General features: G+C 33.8%; 2 protein-coding genes across 5 annotated transcripts in view; one reads left to right on the forward strand and one right to left on the reverse strand.

Annotated features, from left to right (window-relative positions):
• COG5 (component of oligomeric golgi complex 5) overlaps positions 1 to 15573 on the reverse strand; it is a 285624-nt gene that overhangs the window by 210684 nt on the left and 59367 nt on the right. The window lies entirely within an intron of this gene.
• GPR22 (G protein-coupled receptor 22) lies at positions 8066 to 14162 on the forward strand. 2 transcript variants are annotated; one of them, XM_061413975.1, is made up of 3 exons: positions 8066 to 8477; positions 9400 to 10440; positions 12029 to 14162. In XM_061413975.1, exon 3 carries the CDS (start codon positions 12053 to 12055, stop codon positions 13352 to 13354), a length of 1302 nt encoding a protein of 433 aa, XP_061269959.1. In that variant the 5' UTR covers positions 8066 to 8477; positions 9400 to 10440; positions 12029 to 12052; the 3' UTR covers positions 13355 to 14162. The 2 variants fall into 2 exon arrangements, with proteins under 2 accessions (XP_061269959.1, XP_061269961.1); XM_061413977.1 differs by having other exon boundaries at positions 8068 to 8477; positions 9400 to 10340.

The raw sequence follows: 15573 nt of genomic DNA on the forward strand, positions 1-15573 counted from the left end.
TAGCAGCCTCAAATTCTTAAACTAAAGGTAAGGTTTTTTCTTTCCTCCTAGGATGATACATGGTGATCACCAGGAAGGGCATCATGCAGGGGTCCATGAATGGGTCAATCTCCTATGAATTTATAGACACTCACAACATGAGAATGTGAAAAATGTTAATACCAAATACATATTTGGCACAGGAAGCCAGAACAGTACACTAAATAAGACCAGAGGCTCCACCCACACTTTAGCTTTTCTTCAATTTGAGTGTCGTCGTGCCCCCCAAGACACACTCAGCACCGTGCAGGAACACAAACCAAGGAATTAAACACATACACAAAAGAGACTATAGCCTCAGCTGCCAGGAGACATTACCTTCTGACCAGGAGCAGGCGGAGTACAGGGCAGTGGAGGAGGCCAGCTTGTAGAAGCAGCCTGAGCTGGTGGGAGGCTTTTCTTCTGCTTGGCTCCTCACCCCAGAGTCAATGCCGCCTCCTCCCACCTACCTCGAAACTCTTTTAAGCCCCTGAGCCTAGGGGCTGTTAATCTGCCCATGTGCACACTGCGACAGCTCCACCCTGCAGTTCTCAGTGCTTTCAGCCTCCCTGCCACCTACTGTACTTTCTCCCCCACAGGACAGGGTTGGAAAGTGCTTGGGCACCTCTATCCAACAGAGCTATAAAAGTTTGAGTCTCTCCCCTCTCCCTGAGGTCCCTGCCACACTTGGTGTCTACTTTAAGCAGCTGAGGTTGGAGTCGAGGGGGGGAGACAATCGAAGGGCACAAAGGGAAAAAGTAGCTCTGCTCCCTAAGACTTCACAGCTACATTCAATTTCAAGCGGCTGCCTACCTAGACTCAACAAATGAACTTAAAATGTATTAAGTTTACCCAACGCTCTCTTCTCATTGCTGGCACCTTTTATTTTAGCTTTAGGGAGCCCTTAATCAGTAGCTCCAGCTATACTGCCTTTTGTCTAGGCTGAGAGGCTTGCTGCCTCATTGGTATAATAATATTCTTTCTTCCTACAGCCTAGAGCCTAAGCAAAAACCAAAGTACCATTCGGGCAGCTTTGTTTAGTTCTCTCACTGCTTAGCCTCTAAAAACTCATTAACAGGTAAAACAGTAGTGCCTAGCCCACCCCTTAAACAAGAGCATTTGCTACCAGATCTCATACTCTCTAAACCAGCCCACAAGGGCCCTTGTCTTCTCTTTTGTAGGAAGCCATGTTTCAGTCAACATTATGCTCTTGTTCCCAAAATTGTCAAAAATCATGAAGGGTCTAGATTTTACCCTATTTGCAAGCTATGAAAGCTAGCTTGTTTCTGTCATGTATGCTGGCAGAAAGCTTAAGATGCCTGGATCAGACACAAAGGACTCAAAACACAGCAAGCAGCATGAGGGATCATGTCACTGACAGTTAACCTTCCCATCCAACTCTTCCTGACAGAGGAGCCTAGGCAGATACTCTGGATACAGTGGGTTTGCATCACAGCCAAAGAACACTAAGCTGGACAACTTACCACTTTTATAACAAGCAGAAGAAACTCTTTGCAGAGTTATTATTGCATCACTTAAGGATGCTAGCTTCAAACACAACTCCTTTATCCTTGAGAAATGGATCAAGGAAAGAATAGTCAGGTCTTTTCATTCTTAGTATGCCCAGCAACACCAGCGTGTCCTAGGACCTTCAGGAATGCTCAGAGTCCATGGCAGAGTCTTTCTCCTAATATAAAATCTAGTAACAGATGTCCTACACAGCATAAGGCAAGATAAGAAATAAAAGTTATACATGGTTCAAAAGGGAGTCAACTTTCTCTATTTGCAAATGACGTTAACTGTCTGTATAGAAAATACCATGCAATTCACAAAATAATTTCTCAAGACTAACATATAAATGGCAACCCACTCCAGTGTTCTTGCCTGGAGAATCCCAGGGACGGGGGAGCCTGGTGGGCTGCTGTCTATGGGGTCACACAGAGTCAGACACGACTGAAGTGACTTAGCAACTTAGCAACAACATACGCGTTTAGTAAATTTGCAGGACACAAGGTCAATATACAAAAAATAACTACATTTCTCCACACTAAAAAAAAAAAAAAGAGGAGGAGAAGAAATAAGCAAAGGACCCATAACAGAACAGAAGAGGGGATCTGCCATAGCTTTGCTAAATATAGCATCTAGTTAATCAACTGACTTGGTTTCAGAACATAGAAATGAATTTGATTCTGTATAACCTACAGAATTACAAGAATATGTGAAGCAGCAACAAGGAAGAAAAAGAAAGAAACCGAAGTGAAAAAAAGCACAAACATGTTTGTGTAATTCTTTGGTTGAAATATAAGAGAAAAATGTCAACAAAACCTATAATATTTAAAGAGGCAAAAAGAGATACAGGCAGTGAAAAGAGTAAGCCAGAAAACTGGGTCAGGGGTGATAATGATTTGGACAAGGCCTCCAAAACAACATGCCAACAGTAGGACAACAGACGGAGATTAAAAAGTAGTAATAATCACAGGGTCCAAAATCACAGTTTGGATGAGAAAAACAAAAAGAAATGCCACATATTTATTTTTATAATAGATACTGGCAAATGACTTACAATTACATATTGTGAAAAATAAAAACGAAAAATTGAAATGCTCAACTAAGGTGAGGTAGGGAAGGATGGGAAAGAAGGCTTTGTGGAGTTTTTCAGTTCAGATATATAATTCTGATGCGTGTACTTTATTCAATTATAATCAGTTTTCAATTATCCTCCTTTGTAAGTAATGAATCACCAATATTGTTGACTTTGTACTACCCTGGTTACTCCTCATTTGATGGGGAGTTTTCAGCAGATGGTCTATTTCTATTTTTCTGATAAAACATTTGCTGTGAAAGAAATTTAAAGTTGAGAAGCCAAATGAAAATTTTGAATTAGCTGTATACTGAAATAATTCTTTCTACCTTGGCCTCCAATATTAGAGAGTTGAGAGTTAGCTACATTAAGTATTCACTGAAAAGTACCCTTGAAACAATACAACTTAAAAGTGATTTTTCAGCAATTAGAAACTGCTATTGCATACATAAATAAAGGCCACAGTGACACCAAGTCCTGTGAAAGGCAAGGGGAAAGTGGGTCGCCCCATAGCTTCACAGGCTCAAAGGAAAAGACTCCTCTTCCCAAAGAAGATGAGGAACCAGAAAGTCCTCTAGAAAAGAAAACATCTTCAAGCCCTCCACCTGAGAAATTCGGGGATGAAGGGTCTGAAGATGAAGCCCAGTCCGGGCAATATTAAAAGTGATGATGGTTTGGGGAGAGATTTTAATTAAAAAAAAAAAAAAGAGAGAGAGAGAGAGAGACAAGGAAAAAGAAAAAAAGAGGGAAAAAGAAAGAAAAGCTACTTAAGATAGAATATGGTTTAACTCATGGGCTTTCAATGCTTTTTTCCCCTCTTGTTGAAAATAACATTTTCTTCTTCTTCTTCTTTTTTCTTAAAGAAAACCATTGTGTGTTTAATTTACCTTTTTTGTCTATTGGTCTTCTCTTCATCATGACCCCCTCGTCCCTGTCCCCCCTTTTCTCAATGAAAGCCATGTTAAATTAATCACTGGATTGACTGCTTCATCTTTTTATTTTTAATGGAGGGTATGCCACAGTTGTAAAGCAATAAGATTTGAGGTAAACACTATGAGAATTTTGCTTTTTGCTTAATGGTAGCAAGTTGAATGGCAATCAAAAAATGTAGGAGGTTTTAGTTAAAAGTTATTGCTTCTTTCTCTACCTGAATTAAAAAAAAATACTACTATAGGTATTCATGTTTTTTTACTGTAGGGCAGGGCAGGGAATTGAGGTTACCTGACCTTGTTTGAGGATATGGATTTGTTTGTTTGTTTTTAGTTCCATCACTTGTAATCTCTAGAAGACGCAGAGCCAGTGATCCTTTTATTCTGCTACAGTCTTTAAAGAATTAAAAAAAAAGCAAGGCTGCCAAAACTTAAATCTTTCTTGATTTCCTATTTCATTCTCTAGTGGTTCATGTTTTTAAATATATGTAAGTATCTATTCTGTTTCTTGGATGAAAAATTTTACCAAGGATCAAAAGAAGAAACCATAGAATTAAAATGGGGAGCTCTATATATCACAGTGGATTTCTTCTCAAACTGACAATGTTTAAGTTTTAAGCAAAATAAAGTGCCAGTTAATCTGAAACTCAATCACAAAGACTTTTTTTTGTTTGTTTGTTTGTTTTTGAGATTTTTGCTTTATGAAATCAGAGAACTGAAATTCTTTTACACCATAAATGTGCATTCAGAGTCCATGTGCCATGCTGTTTTTATTTAGGGATAGAATATTTTCCTGTCAGAGCCCATTCTTCTCATTTCTTGGTAGAAACAGGGTATGGTGTGCATCTCTTGACTTCCTGCTAGTGCACAGGACACTACTGCACAGCCCACTCGCAGTGCCTACCAGTCCTGTTCTAGGACATGATTTCTCCCGGCTCTGTTCTTCACTTACTTCATATCCTGTGCTTGACGGGAGTATGTGAAATGCTGCTCTGACACTATTCAATTAGTGTTTGTCTTTATACTGGTGTTCTTGCTTACTGCATGTGTTGCTTGCAGCAGCAGTTTAAGGGGCTCTGCAAGGCTGGAGAAACCATGCATTCAGGAGGCCGGTGTGTAGTTGATAACAGACCAGTTACATGCCTTATGAAGGTAGTCAGGAGACAGATCTGTAGGTTTGCTTCTCTACATTCTGATACCATGAGCTAATGGGAACAAGGTTTAGGGGGTCTTAGTGCACTAATGGGTTTCCCAGGTGGCTCAGTGGTTAAAGAAACTGCCTACAATGCAGGAGACGCCAGAGGTATGGTTCAATCCCTGGGTTGGGAAGATTCCCTGGAGGAGGGCATGGCAACCCACACCAGTATTCTTGCCTGGAGAATCCCATGGACAGAGGAGCCTGGCGGGCGACAGTCCACAGGTTGCAAAGAGTCAGACACAACTGAAGCGACTGAGCACAGCACATTGCATACATACTTTGCAAACAGTTTCAAAGCACCATCAGTTGTGGTTAATTCCAACATTTCACAAAACTGAGTTTTTTATTTATAATTTCAAAATCATCAAAAATTCTGCAGCATCAGAACCAGACAGAAGCTAGATAAGAATGATCTGATATGAATGGTAAATTTAAATGTGAACAGTAAATTACTCTCTCATACTCAAAGTTGTCCAAACTGAAGGAGGCAAATATATAAAACCAGAAACCAAAGACTATCATATCAGGAATTTTAGTTTCTAAACTAAATAAAAATCAAAATGCTTTCAAGCAAAAGAAAAATACAATTTGTGAAAAAGGATTTTAATAGAGCTATTTCAAGGTTAGATTCATATCTGTTGCTTAGTCATTATTAGGAAAGTTAAACTGCCTTCCAAGATTATTAATTAACTAATTAAGTAATCTATAAAATGATTTTTACAAAATTTTACAAATTTTATATTTGGTGTTAAATCACTAATTGCAGCATTTTTCAAAATTAGTATCCTACATGAACACAAAAAATATTAAAAACAAAACTGTGAAAGTCTGTTTCTATGGAAAGAAGAATCCTGTAAACCCTGATATTTATAATTTGATGTCATTTTTTTTCATGAAAAAATAAATCTGATTCTCAATCCAGGAGTTTAGATATTTTCTTCTTTGTTAAAAACAAAGGAATTTAGAATTATCCTGCTAAGAAATCAGAGAACCTTATATTCACCAAACCAATTTGTGGTTTTTAAAAAGAAAACTATAGAAGAGAGTCCTGGTGGCTTAGTGGTTACAATTTCGGCCTTCACTATCTTGGCCCAGGTTCAGTCCCTCATAGAGGAACTGAAATGCCACAAGCTGTGGGGCACAGCCAAAAAATAAAATACGAAACAAAAAGAAAACTATACCAAGCAATGTATGCAGTAAGAAGTAATTACTTGTAGTATCTTGTGTATCCCTAACCACAAGTCACAGGGAATAAAAAGTGTTGTCTAGACCTGAACTTTCTTGCTGCCATTATGTCTTAGAGAGATTCCAGAATTTATGTTTTTTCAAAATAGTCTGAGTATAGCTTAGAAATACTGTCTCATAGAGAGCTAAACAAAGCATATAAATAAACATTAATTTAAAAAGTAAAAGCTATATGGTGACACAGAGAATATATGACTTGAAAGTCATGTAACTATTCAGTAGTGACTAAACCCAAATCATCCAATTTTAAGCCAAAAGAACCCTCAGAATTTTCCAAAGAGAGAAGGCCAGCTATATTCAGTTGGAGGGGGCTTTGCAGAGTTCCAACATCAGCTCTACTACTAACTTTCCTTTCATGTCCTTAAACTTCTCTATGCCTTTGTTTCCTCAACTTTATGGTGATATTGTGAGGATAAATATAAACAAAGACTTCAATTCTCTGGCAGGAAAGCACTATATGTATTCCAGTATGTTAGTAAACTTCTTAGCTCTACCATAAGTTTCAACTGATGCTACCTTTTCTATGGTTTTAGGTTTAAGCTTCAAACAACATTGCCTGTGTGTGTGCACGCCTACACAACCTTTCAACATGGCTGTCTTTCTAAGATCCTTTTCTCCAACTTTCAAAATGCACAAAAAGTGGAACAATATTTTAATTTTTATCATTACCAAAGTTCTGCCACCCAAAGCTGTGCAAAAAACTTCAGAAATTCACAGCAAAATTTTCTACCACATTATTCTCAACTTCTATGGAAATCCAACTCACAATCCACATATTATTTAGCCAGCTCTATATGCAGCTTAAACACTAGCAATGGAAGATCATTAAAATGTATACTGACTTTCAAAATTATAAAGAATAATTACAATTATAAATTAAAAACCTAGTAGACATTTTCTTAAAAATGTAGATCATTAATATTCCTAAAATAATGGAAGCAGGTAATCAATATTCTAATAATTCAATGATTTGAAACATGTCTTCTGTCTTGTTGAGATATATAATCCAGCCATATTATATATTCAAGTCTAAAAAAACAATTTTCCTCAATAAAATGTGTTCAATATTGAAAACAGAAAATTATTCAGTCTGACACATCTTAGCAACTGAACAACCTAAACTAATTTAAATTTAAATTTAAATATTTTAAGTTACTTCCATCATTGCTTTTAATTCTTTTGACAGAATATCCCCAAAATAATTTAGCTTTGTAACTTATGAAGATACATAATTAAGTTCCTTTACCAATATATTCACCCAATAACTTTAACATGCAGCTGCATATAATATTAAGGTATAGCAATCCACTAAAAGAACATATGTTAAAAACAGAAACAATCAGCTGAAATAAAATACAATGGCACATGACCAGTATGTATCTACCAAGCAAAATGGGTTACCAGAGGTGAAGGTTGAGTAGTAATAACAAAAGTAATACATGTGATTAAATCTTTACATACTTTTAAAAATAGCAATGGAATTTTAAAGAATATTTGTAGGGTATAAAAACCTTAAATCAAGTTTTATTGATATTTTGAATGAATGAATGAATGAAATGAATGAATACCTGAATGAATGACTACTGCAGTCATAATAATATTTAACACCTTTGGATGTTCACAAAAATTTGGAATACAGAGAGAAAATGACTTGAATACAAACAAACTAGTTGAAATTCAACGTGGTTCACAGTAAAGATGCAATGGCTTTCTATTTGTAGAACAAAGAATCTCAACCTAAAACATATATACAACTAAAATATTTTCAAGTGCAATTATCCAAGGCTTTAAAAAGAATATATACATTTTACTATGTAATTCTTTCTTACCCCCTCCCCCTGCCACCTCCCTGTATTTTTTGATGTTTGGCATAAGTGAACAACAAACCAGAAAGGAATATGCATTTTTAAAGACTGATTTACTCATGTTCTTTTAAGAGCAACACACAACCATTTATAAATATAGCCTTTTAAAAAAGCACCCTTATATAAAACAGTAGGGGATGAAAAATCCCTGCTATACATATGAAGCACAATTTAAGCCCAATACAACTGACCAATCAAAATTAGTGAATGCACTGCATCTCTCTGCAGTGGAGAGAAGCGACAAGGTAGGCTGTCATTCTGCAAAAGCTGCCCAGAACAGGCTTTCCTCTGAAAAGCAGTGCCATTCCTTTTTAGAAAGACTGAATCTAAGTGTTGTCTCTGGAGACAAGAAGCCTTCAGTATGTTAAATTACTTTCATTATGTATTTTCAGATGCTTATTGATTCCACAGTAGGAAGAGTGAGAGACTGCAGCAGCCTCCAAGCAGCACTACATGTTCCATACATTAGCAGTACTGCTGAAACAATGGCATAGTACAGACACATATTTTCATTAAGGTCTCTTCCGAAGAGGTGTTTATGACCCTCTTTCCCGGTCCTCTACTAACCAGTGAACAAAATGAATCAATCAAAACTGGAAACGCTTCAACTACATCAAGAATCTTTCAAATCTTTAGCAGAGGTAAGCTGTGCTCCTTATTATAGTATTCAGCTGCTTTTGAACCAGCATAGTGGGGTAAAATTACTTTGAAAAATTTCAGCCTAAATTTTAAGAGTTTATTTGCTTAATTCTACTTATTGCTAAACATGTATCTTTTAGATCTATTTAAGATATGGTATATTTTAAATGTAATTTTTTAGGATGGTATGTTAAATATAAAGAATATTCTTTGTTGAATCACGATGAAGATCCCAGCTTTTTAAATCACTTCAAATTACTAAATATCCTAATGTCATTACTAGTCTTTCTCAAGTGTTCAAAAAACTATTATATTTCTTGAAAGAATCAGGTTTATTATTTAGCTATTATTACTCAATTTTAGCTTAAGTTTATTATTGGGCATGTTCACTGAAAATTATTTAATTTGCAGTTACATTTTATATCACTTTATATTTCAACTACATGAACATTTCATCAAGGAAATTTATAGTATTTATCATGGAATCTGTTTTAACCAGTTAAAATTCAAACCCTGTGCTAATAAGCAAGCTATAATATTTTACAGCAAGAAATACTGTTAAATTATTATAAAGACAAGAAGGAATGACAGTACTTTCAATGTATGCTAATTGCTCATAATCTCTGAAAATACACCTTAACTTCTAAAATGAGAGCAGAAATTGGTTTAAAAAAACACAATGTCTGTAATGTTAACTCTGTTACTGAATAACAATTTTTAGTCTTCATTAGGAAAAGAGAATATTTTTACTTAAAGAAACCTTTAAATTTATGCATAAGCTATGGCTCTAATAATACATACAGTTTCCTTACTTTGATAACAAATATTGTGTATGGTGTTAAATAAGCACAACCAAAGTAACTTTCAATTAATTGAAAATTATTAGGAACCTTATTGCTTAACTACTTTTTTCTTTTTCACAAGGGCTCAAAGCAGCTAATTCAGTATTTACAACTGACAATATGAAGAATGCATCTGATCCATCATCTCCCTAGCTGTCTGAACCATAAACTGCAGGATATTCTTGCAACACATGATTTTAAGACATTAAGGAGTTAAAACTGGAGAACAGAGGTCTACATGACTGCTGGGATTATAACACATCAATAGTAATAATACTAAGAAGATGCCATATAAAATAGCCACAAAATGAAAAACAATGTAACTGAAAAACCCTGAAAACAAAATGGTGAGCATTTTTAAAGGAGAACTTTATACTACAACATTACCAGAATCGTGGAGCCACCAATTCTTGAAGAAACAATGAAACATGGATTGCCAAAAGAAATGACATACATTATCAGCAAGCTAATGAGGCTTTATCAAGTATTTTTCTGCACTAAATATTCAGATATTCATATCAATTAATATTACTAAAGAATTTTTCCATCTGAGTTTTATAACCAATTATGTGTCCTCTTCTAATGAAAACAAACCAAATTAAATAGCAGATGGTTTTTATCAAGAGAACATGGACTGGACTTACAAAGCAAGTTATGTGACCAAGAAATCATTTCAAAGTAATGAGGACTGCTATAGAAGTAGATTTACATTTGTAACAAAAGGATGTCTAAAAACATTTTAGAAGCTAGGAACTTTATGTTTCCTTTCTGTTTTCACATGTTCTGGAAAATAAAGAAACATCATCATAAACTCTCTCAAAGGGAAACATAACGCCTATCATTTGAGGAAGTTTCTCTCGGTTGTGACTTTTTAAGGTAAAACAAACACAAGTATTTTGTACTGGTCTTTAGAAATCCATCAGCCAACTAAATCTTACAATTCATGCAGTTGAAGTACTGAAGAGAAAAATGAAAGAATTCCTACAAGACATGAAATAAAACACAGCTACTTCATGTTGTCAGGTAAAAAAAATCATATCCAAATCTGTCAATGACATCATGTTATCATATTGTGGAAAACTGCTATAGTGAGCCAAAAGGCCCATAAGGCAACAACAAACAGGTAGGTCAGAAGATGCATGCAGCCCACAGCACTGTTTAACATTTACAAGAGAAAAGAATCTTGATCTACAGTTCAATGCCTTTCCCTCCGTTATTGCCTAAAATTGACACTTCTAACTGCTGTGACAAAGATCTGATGTTTTAATCTGTCAGTTCTGAAAATCTGGCACACTATAAAATTCTCATTTTTATAGGATTTCAATGCTGGCTAAGACTTTCACTTACTCAAATATATGCCTTTAGTAATACTTTATATTAAGCTCAAAAGAAATTAATGTTATCAGCATTTGTGTTTCTGAAATACTACCTCTAAAATAATATGCATAAATAAAACTGTATTCTAAAACTTGTCAAAGGTTACAACAAGTGAAAGGCTAACATAAGTTCTGAAAACTGTTAGCTTTTATAATTTGTTATGGTTTTGCAGGCAAAATGCTGTACTTGAAATGTGAAATATAGTTGGTTGTATCATTTATATTTTAATATATGAATTACTGACATTTTAGCCCAGCAAATCAGACATTATTTTTATAAATTACTCTAAACTTCTATATTAAAACATAAATATGCATGAATTAGCAAGAGTTGTTTTTTTTTTTTAATTTTCCTTAAAATGATATATACTGGGTGATTTATACAAAAGGTTTTATAGGGAATGTGAAAATTTAATAGATTCCTCAGAAAATGGGCTTCAGATACTCCTTTTTCCCTAAAATTTCATTTTTTGTTTAAAAAAATTCTGCTTAATAAAATCAATTGATATATTCTTTTAAACCATCACAAAAATGGCTATTTCTTAAGTGATATTAAATTTCCATTTTCTCCTTCTAAATGATATGAAAGGGTGTGGTCACAAATCATTCATTCATAGAAGTGATTAGTGCTCTTTTACCAAGGTTTGTGGTGTTTTATTTCAAAATACTGTCTTTTTTCTTCCAATTTTTGCTCTTTGTAAAGTTCAGTGCAAAATATGAAATATTTATCATTTTCCTACTTCAGTGGGAAAAAACTCCAGATATCCCCAAGCACACTGTAGACTTCTGAATATGAATTTCAATCAGGAACAAGGACAAAGTGATTTAAAACAAACTAGGGCTCTGTGCCATTTATCATTTTAAATGAAGATTTCTCCTGTTCATTTGAAATCTCATGGGAATAATTACACCTACACTAATTGTGCCACAACATGTTAAAACAGCATTTATTTTCCATCTACTTACAATATTTAAAATGAAATCTTAAAACACTGGGCTAAAATTACTTTTGCATACTGGGTAGTTTTATTATACAAAAATACACTGTATCTCAAATAATAACCTTGAAAAACCCTAATAAGAAAAACCTTTTTAGTTTATTAAATAATTTCAAGCCATATAGAAGCAATCCCCAATAGTTATTTCTTCAAATGGACCAATTTCCTTTTACATCAAAACAATGTAATCTTGACATTTCTACATTTTCCATTAACAGTTTATAAAGTTAAAAATTAAACTAAGTACACAATAAAATTTTTTTTCACAATAAACACAGGTTTTGTACGTCATTTAAATTGCTGAATATCAAATAGTTTATTCTATTTCACTTTCTAGGGAAAAAACAGCTGCTCCAAAAGAATGTGTTTTTCTCCCATTCTGGAAATCAACATGCAGTCTGAATCTAACATTACAGTGCGAGATGACATTGATGACATCAACACCAATATGTACCAACCACTATCATATCCATTAAGCTTTCAAGTGTCTCTCACCGGATTTCTTATGTTAGAAATTGTGTTGGGACTTGGCAGCAACCTCACCGTATTGGTACTTTACTGCATGAAATCCAACTTAATCAATTCTGTCAGTAACATTATTACAATGAATCTTCATGTACTTGATGTAATCATTTGTGTGGGATGTATTCCTCTAACTATAGTTATCCTTCTGCTTTCACTGGAGAGTAACACTGCTCTCATCTGCTGTTTCCATGAGGCCTGTGTATCTTTTGCAAGTGTCTCAACAGCAATCAACGTGTTCGCTATCACTTTGGACAGATACGACATCTCTGTAAAGCCTGCAAACCGAATTCTGACAATGGGCAGAGCTGCAATGCTAATGATATCCATTTGGATTTTTTCGTTTTTCTCTTTCCTGATTCCCTTTATTGAGGTAAATTTTTTCAGCCTTCAAAGTGGAAATACATGGGAAAACAAGACACTTTTGTGTGTCAGCACAAATGAATACTACACTGAACTGGGAATGTATTATCACCTGCTAGTACAGATTCCAATATTCTTTTTCACTGTCATAGTGATGTTAATCACATACAGCAAAATACTTCAGGCTCTCAATATTCGAATAGGCACAAGATTCTCAACAGGGCAGAAGAAGAAAGCAAGAAAGAAAAAGACAATCTCTCTAACCACACAACACGAGACTACAGACATGTCACAAGGCAGTGGTGGGAGAAATGTAGTCTTTGGTGTTAGAACTTCAGTGTCTGTAATAATCGCTCTCCGGCGAGCTATGAAACGACACCGTGAACGACGAGAAAGGCAAAAGAGAGTCTTCAAAATGTCTTTATTGATTATTTCTACATTTCTTCTCTGCTGGACACCAATTTCTGTTTTAAATACCACCATTTTATGTTTAGGCCCAAGTGACCTTTTAGTAAAATTAAGGTTGTGTTTTCTAGTCATGGGTTATGGAACAACTATATTTCACCCTCTATTATATGCATTTACTAGACAAAAATTTCAAAAGGTCTTAAAAAGTAAAATGAAAAAGCGAGTTGTTTCCATAGTAGAAGCTGATCCCATGCCTAATAATGCTGTAATACACAACTCTTGGATAGATCCTAAAAGAAACAAAAAACTCACCTTTGAAGATAGTGAAATAAGAGAAAAATGTTTAGTACCTCAGGTTGTCACAGACTAGGGAAAGTCTAAGTTTCACCAAACCCACATTCAAAATTTTAAATTGTAAAAAATGAATTACTGCCAAATATAAGAAAAACAATTTAAGTATAGGTTATGTTGTAAACTTTCAATGTAAATGTCAAGATTAGATTAGGTCATATATATTCAATTTCTTCATTACTTAATGTATTTGTTGCATGGCAGTTTGTTAAGGTAATATCATGTGTATATTTTGTCAATATTATGTCCATCAGAAGATATTCATGTAAGTCATATTTTCTAAAGAATAAATACATAGCCTTAAAACACTGTATAACTTTAAAATATAACTGACACAGGTATCCTTGCATTTTTTTATAAAGTGTATTTGTTTCTAAGCCACAAACTATAGATATATTTATATGTTAATAACTGAAATAGTGTTTTAATGTAAACCAAAATTATGGGTTCCAAACAATCAAAACAACCCAGGATTTTCTATACTGCTATATTATGTTTTCTAACATAGTCTACTTGCTATAATGTTTGATGCATCAAAAGTAATGACCTATTTATGAAACTTTATCCTTTTTGGAATGTAGGAAATTGCAGGATTTATCAGGATTTTAAAATTCAAAAAGAAAAAAACAAACAACTGTATATGTACATCAAGACAGGGAAACTTTTGAAATTCAAGTTTATTATGAAGAAAAGTTTGATTTTTTAAGATCAAGGGCACTATGCCTATAATATACAAATGAACTGACAATAAAAAGAAGGAAGAAAACCAAAGCTTCTTTCTTCCTTCCTCACTTTGGTTGAGTTAAACAAAATGCTCTGGATTAATACAGTATACAGGCAAAAACCAGAACATTAAAATAAACTGACATCCTAACTTTATATTCAAGTTGGACTTCTTGTATAACAGAAATTAACTACTAAAATCTGAATTCTAGGAATGGGGGAAAAAAGACTTTATGTCATTATAGAAAAGTCACCTACTTATAATTTTAGATACATAGCAACTTTAGAGTAATAAAATTTATACAATGTTCCTACACTATCAGAGCTCCCAAGTGTTTCAAAATACTCTAGTTCTTTTCAACTCTGAAAATCACTAAAGTGGCAATAAATCTTGTGAATGTTTTTTACTCTACAACACATAAACTTAAAGCATTTGCCTCCAATCCTCAATTCATATTAGAAAACTCTGAAATTACTAATCCCAATTATAGATACCAGGTTTGAGAATCTTATATCAAACAAGGATTTTCCAAGTGTTATAATCTAATAGTAAGTGCTAATTATCATTGTATATGAAAACTAGCAATAAGTTATTTAAAGTAGGCAAATATTTGCTACCTTGTAATTGGTTAACTGAACAATTCTTTATTCTGTTTTTTCATACTGTATTCACTAAATTAAGTAGCAACTCATTTTTAAATAAAAAAATTTGTCAAACAATTCAATAACAATCTCTCATTGAAAGAAACTGTTTTCATCAGGTGGTCTTCTATAATTAAAAATTAAATGCTGGACTCTTAAGAAAAAAAAACAGTAATACACCACTTTTGTGTAAATAAATGAAATTCACCCAGTCTAGTTTACTGAACTATCTTATATCTTGGGGAAAAGAGCACCATGCAATAGCTTGAATTCACTGAGATTACATGAGAAATTTAATAGTGATATATTTCTGATAATAATTGACATAATGTCAAATCTTAGCAAAGGAACAGTTTCCTTCTGCCTTACTTTGTACTCTTTAATAGAATTAAAGAAATGTCTCAATTTGACAATATGAAGCATAAACAAGTAGGACTAATATTTTGAAACTCTTAAGAGATATCAGGATTTCATACAGACATCAAAAATTTTTTTGTTAGATAAGTATATCTAGCACAGAGTATCTTCTAACATACTCCTTAAATTTTTTAAACTAATTTTATACTTGGATTTCTGAGCATAAATATTTTAATATCGAGTTTTCAATCTAAGTGAAAATCAGATTATTTTTAAAGTTTTCATATTAAGAAAAACTCTTTGTTTTAAATATTTTTCATCTTCAAGTCTATAAACACGCCAAAAAACTCAGTTAAAAACCACTTTTCTAATAAATCTGTCTAAACTGCCTTATTGCCTTCTTGTTCTCTGTAATAAGAAAACTAACAAAATAAGAAATAAACAGCAAACATTATAATGTTTCCCTCTAAACTATTACTATTTCTACACTTGACACAAGAACAACTAACAAGCATT

Source organism: Bos javanicus, chromosome 4 (genome assembly GCF_032452875.1).
Source record: "Bos javanicus breed banteng chromosome 4, ARS-OSU_banteng_1.0, whole genome shotgun sequence".
Taxonomy (NCBI): domain Eukaryota; kingdom Metazoa; phylum Chordata; class Mammalia; order Artiodactyla; family Bovidae; genus Bos; species Bos javanicus.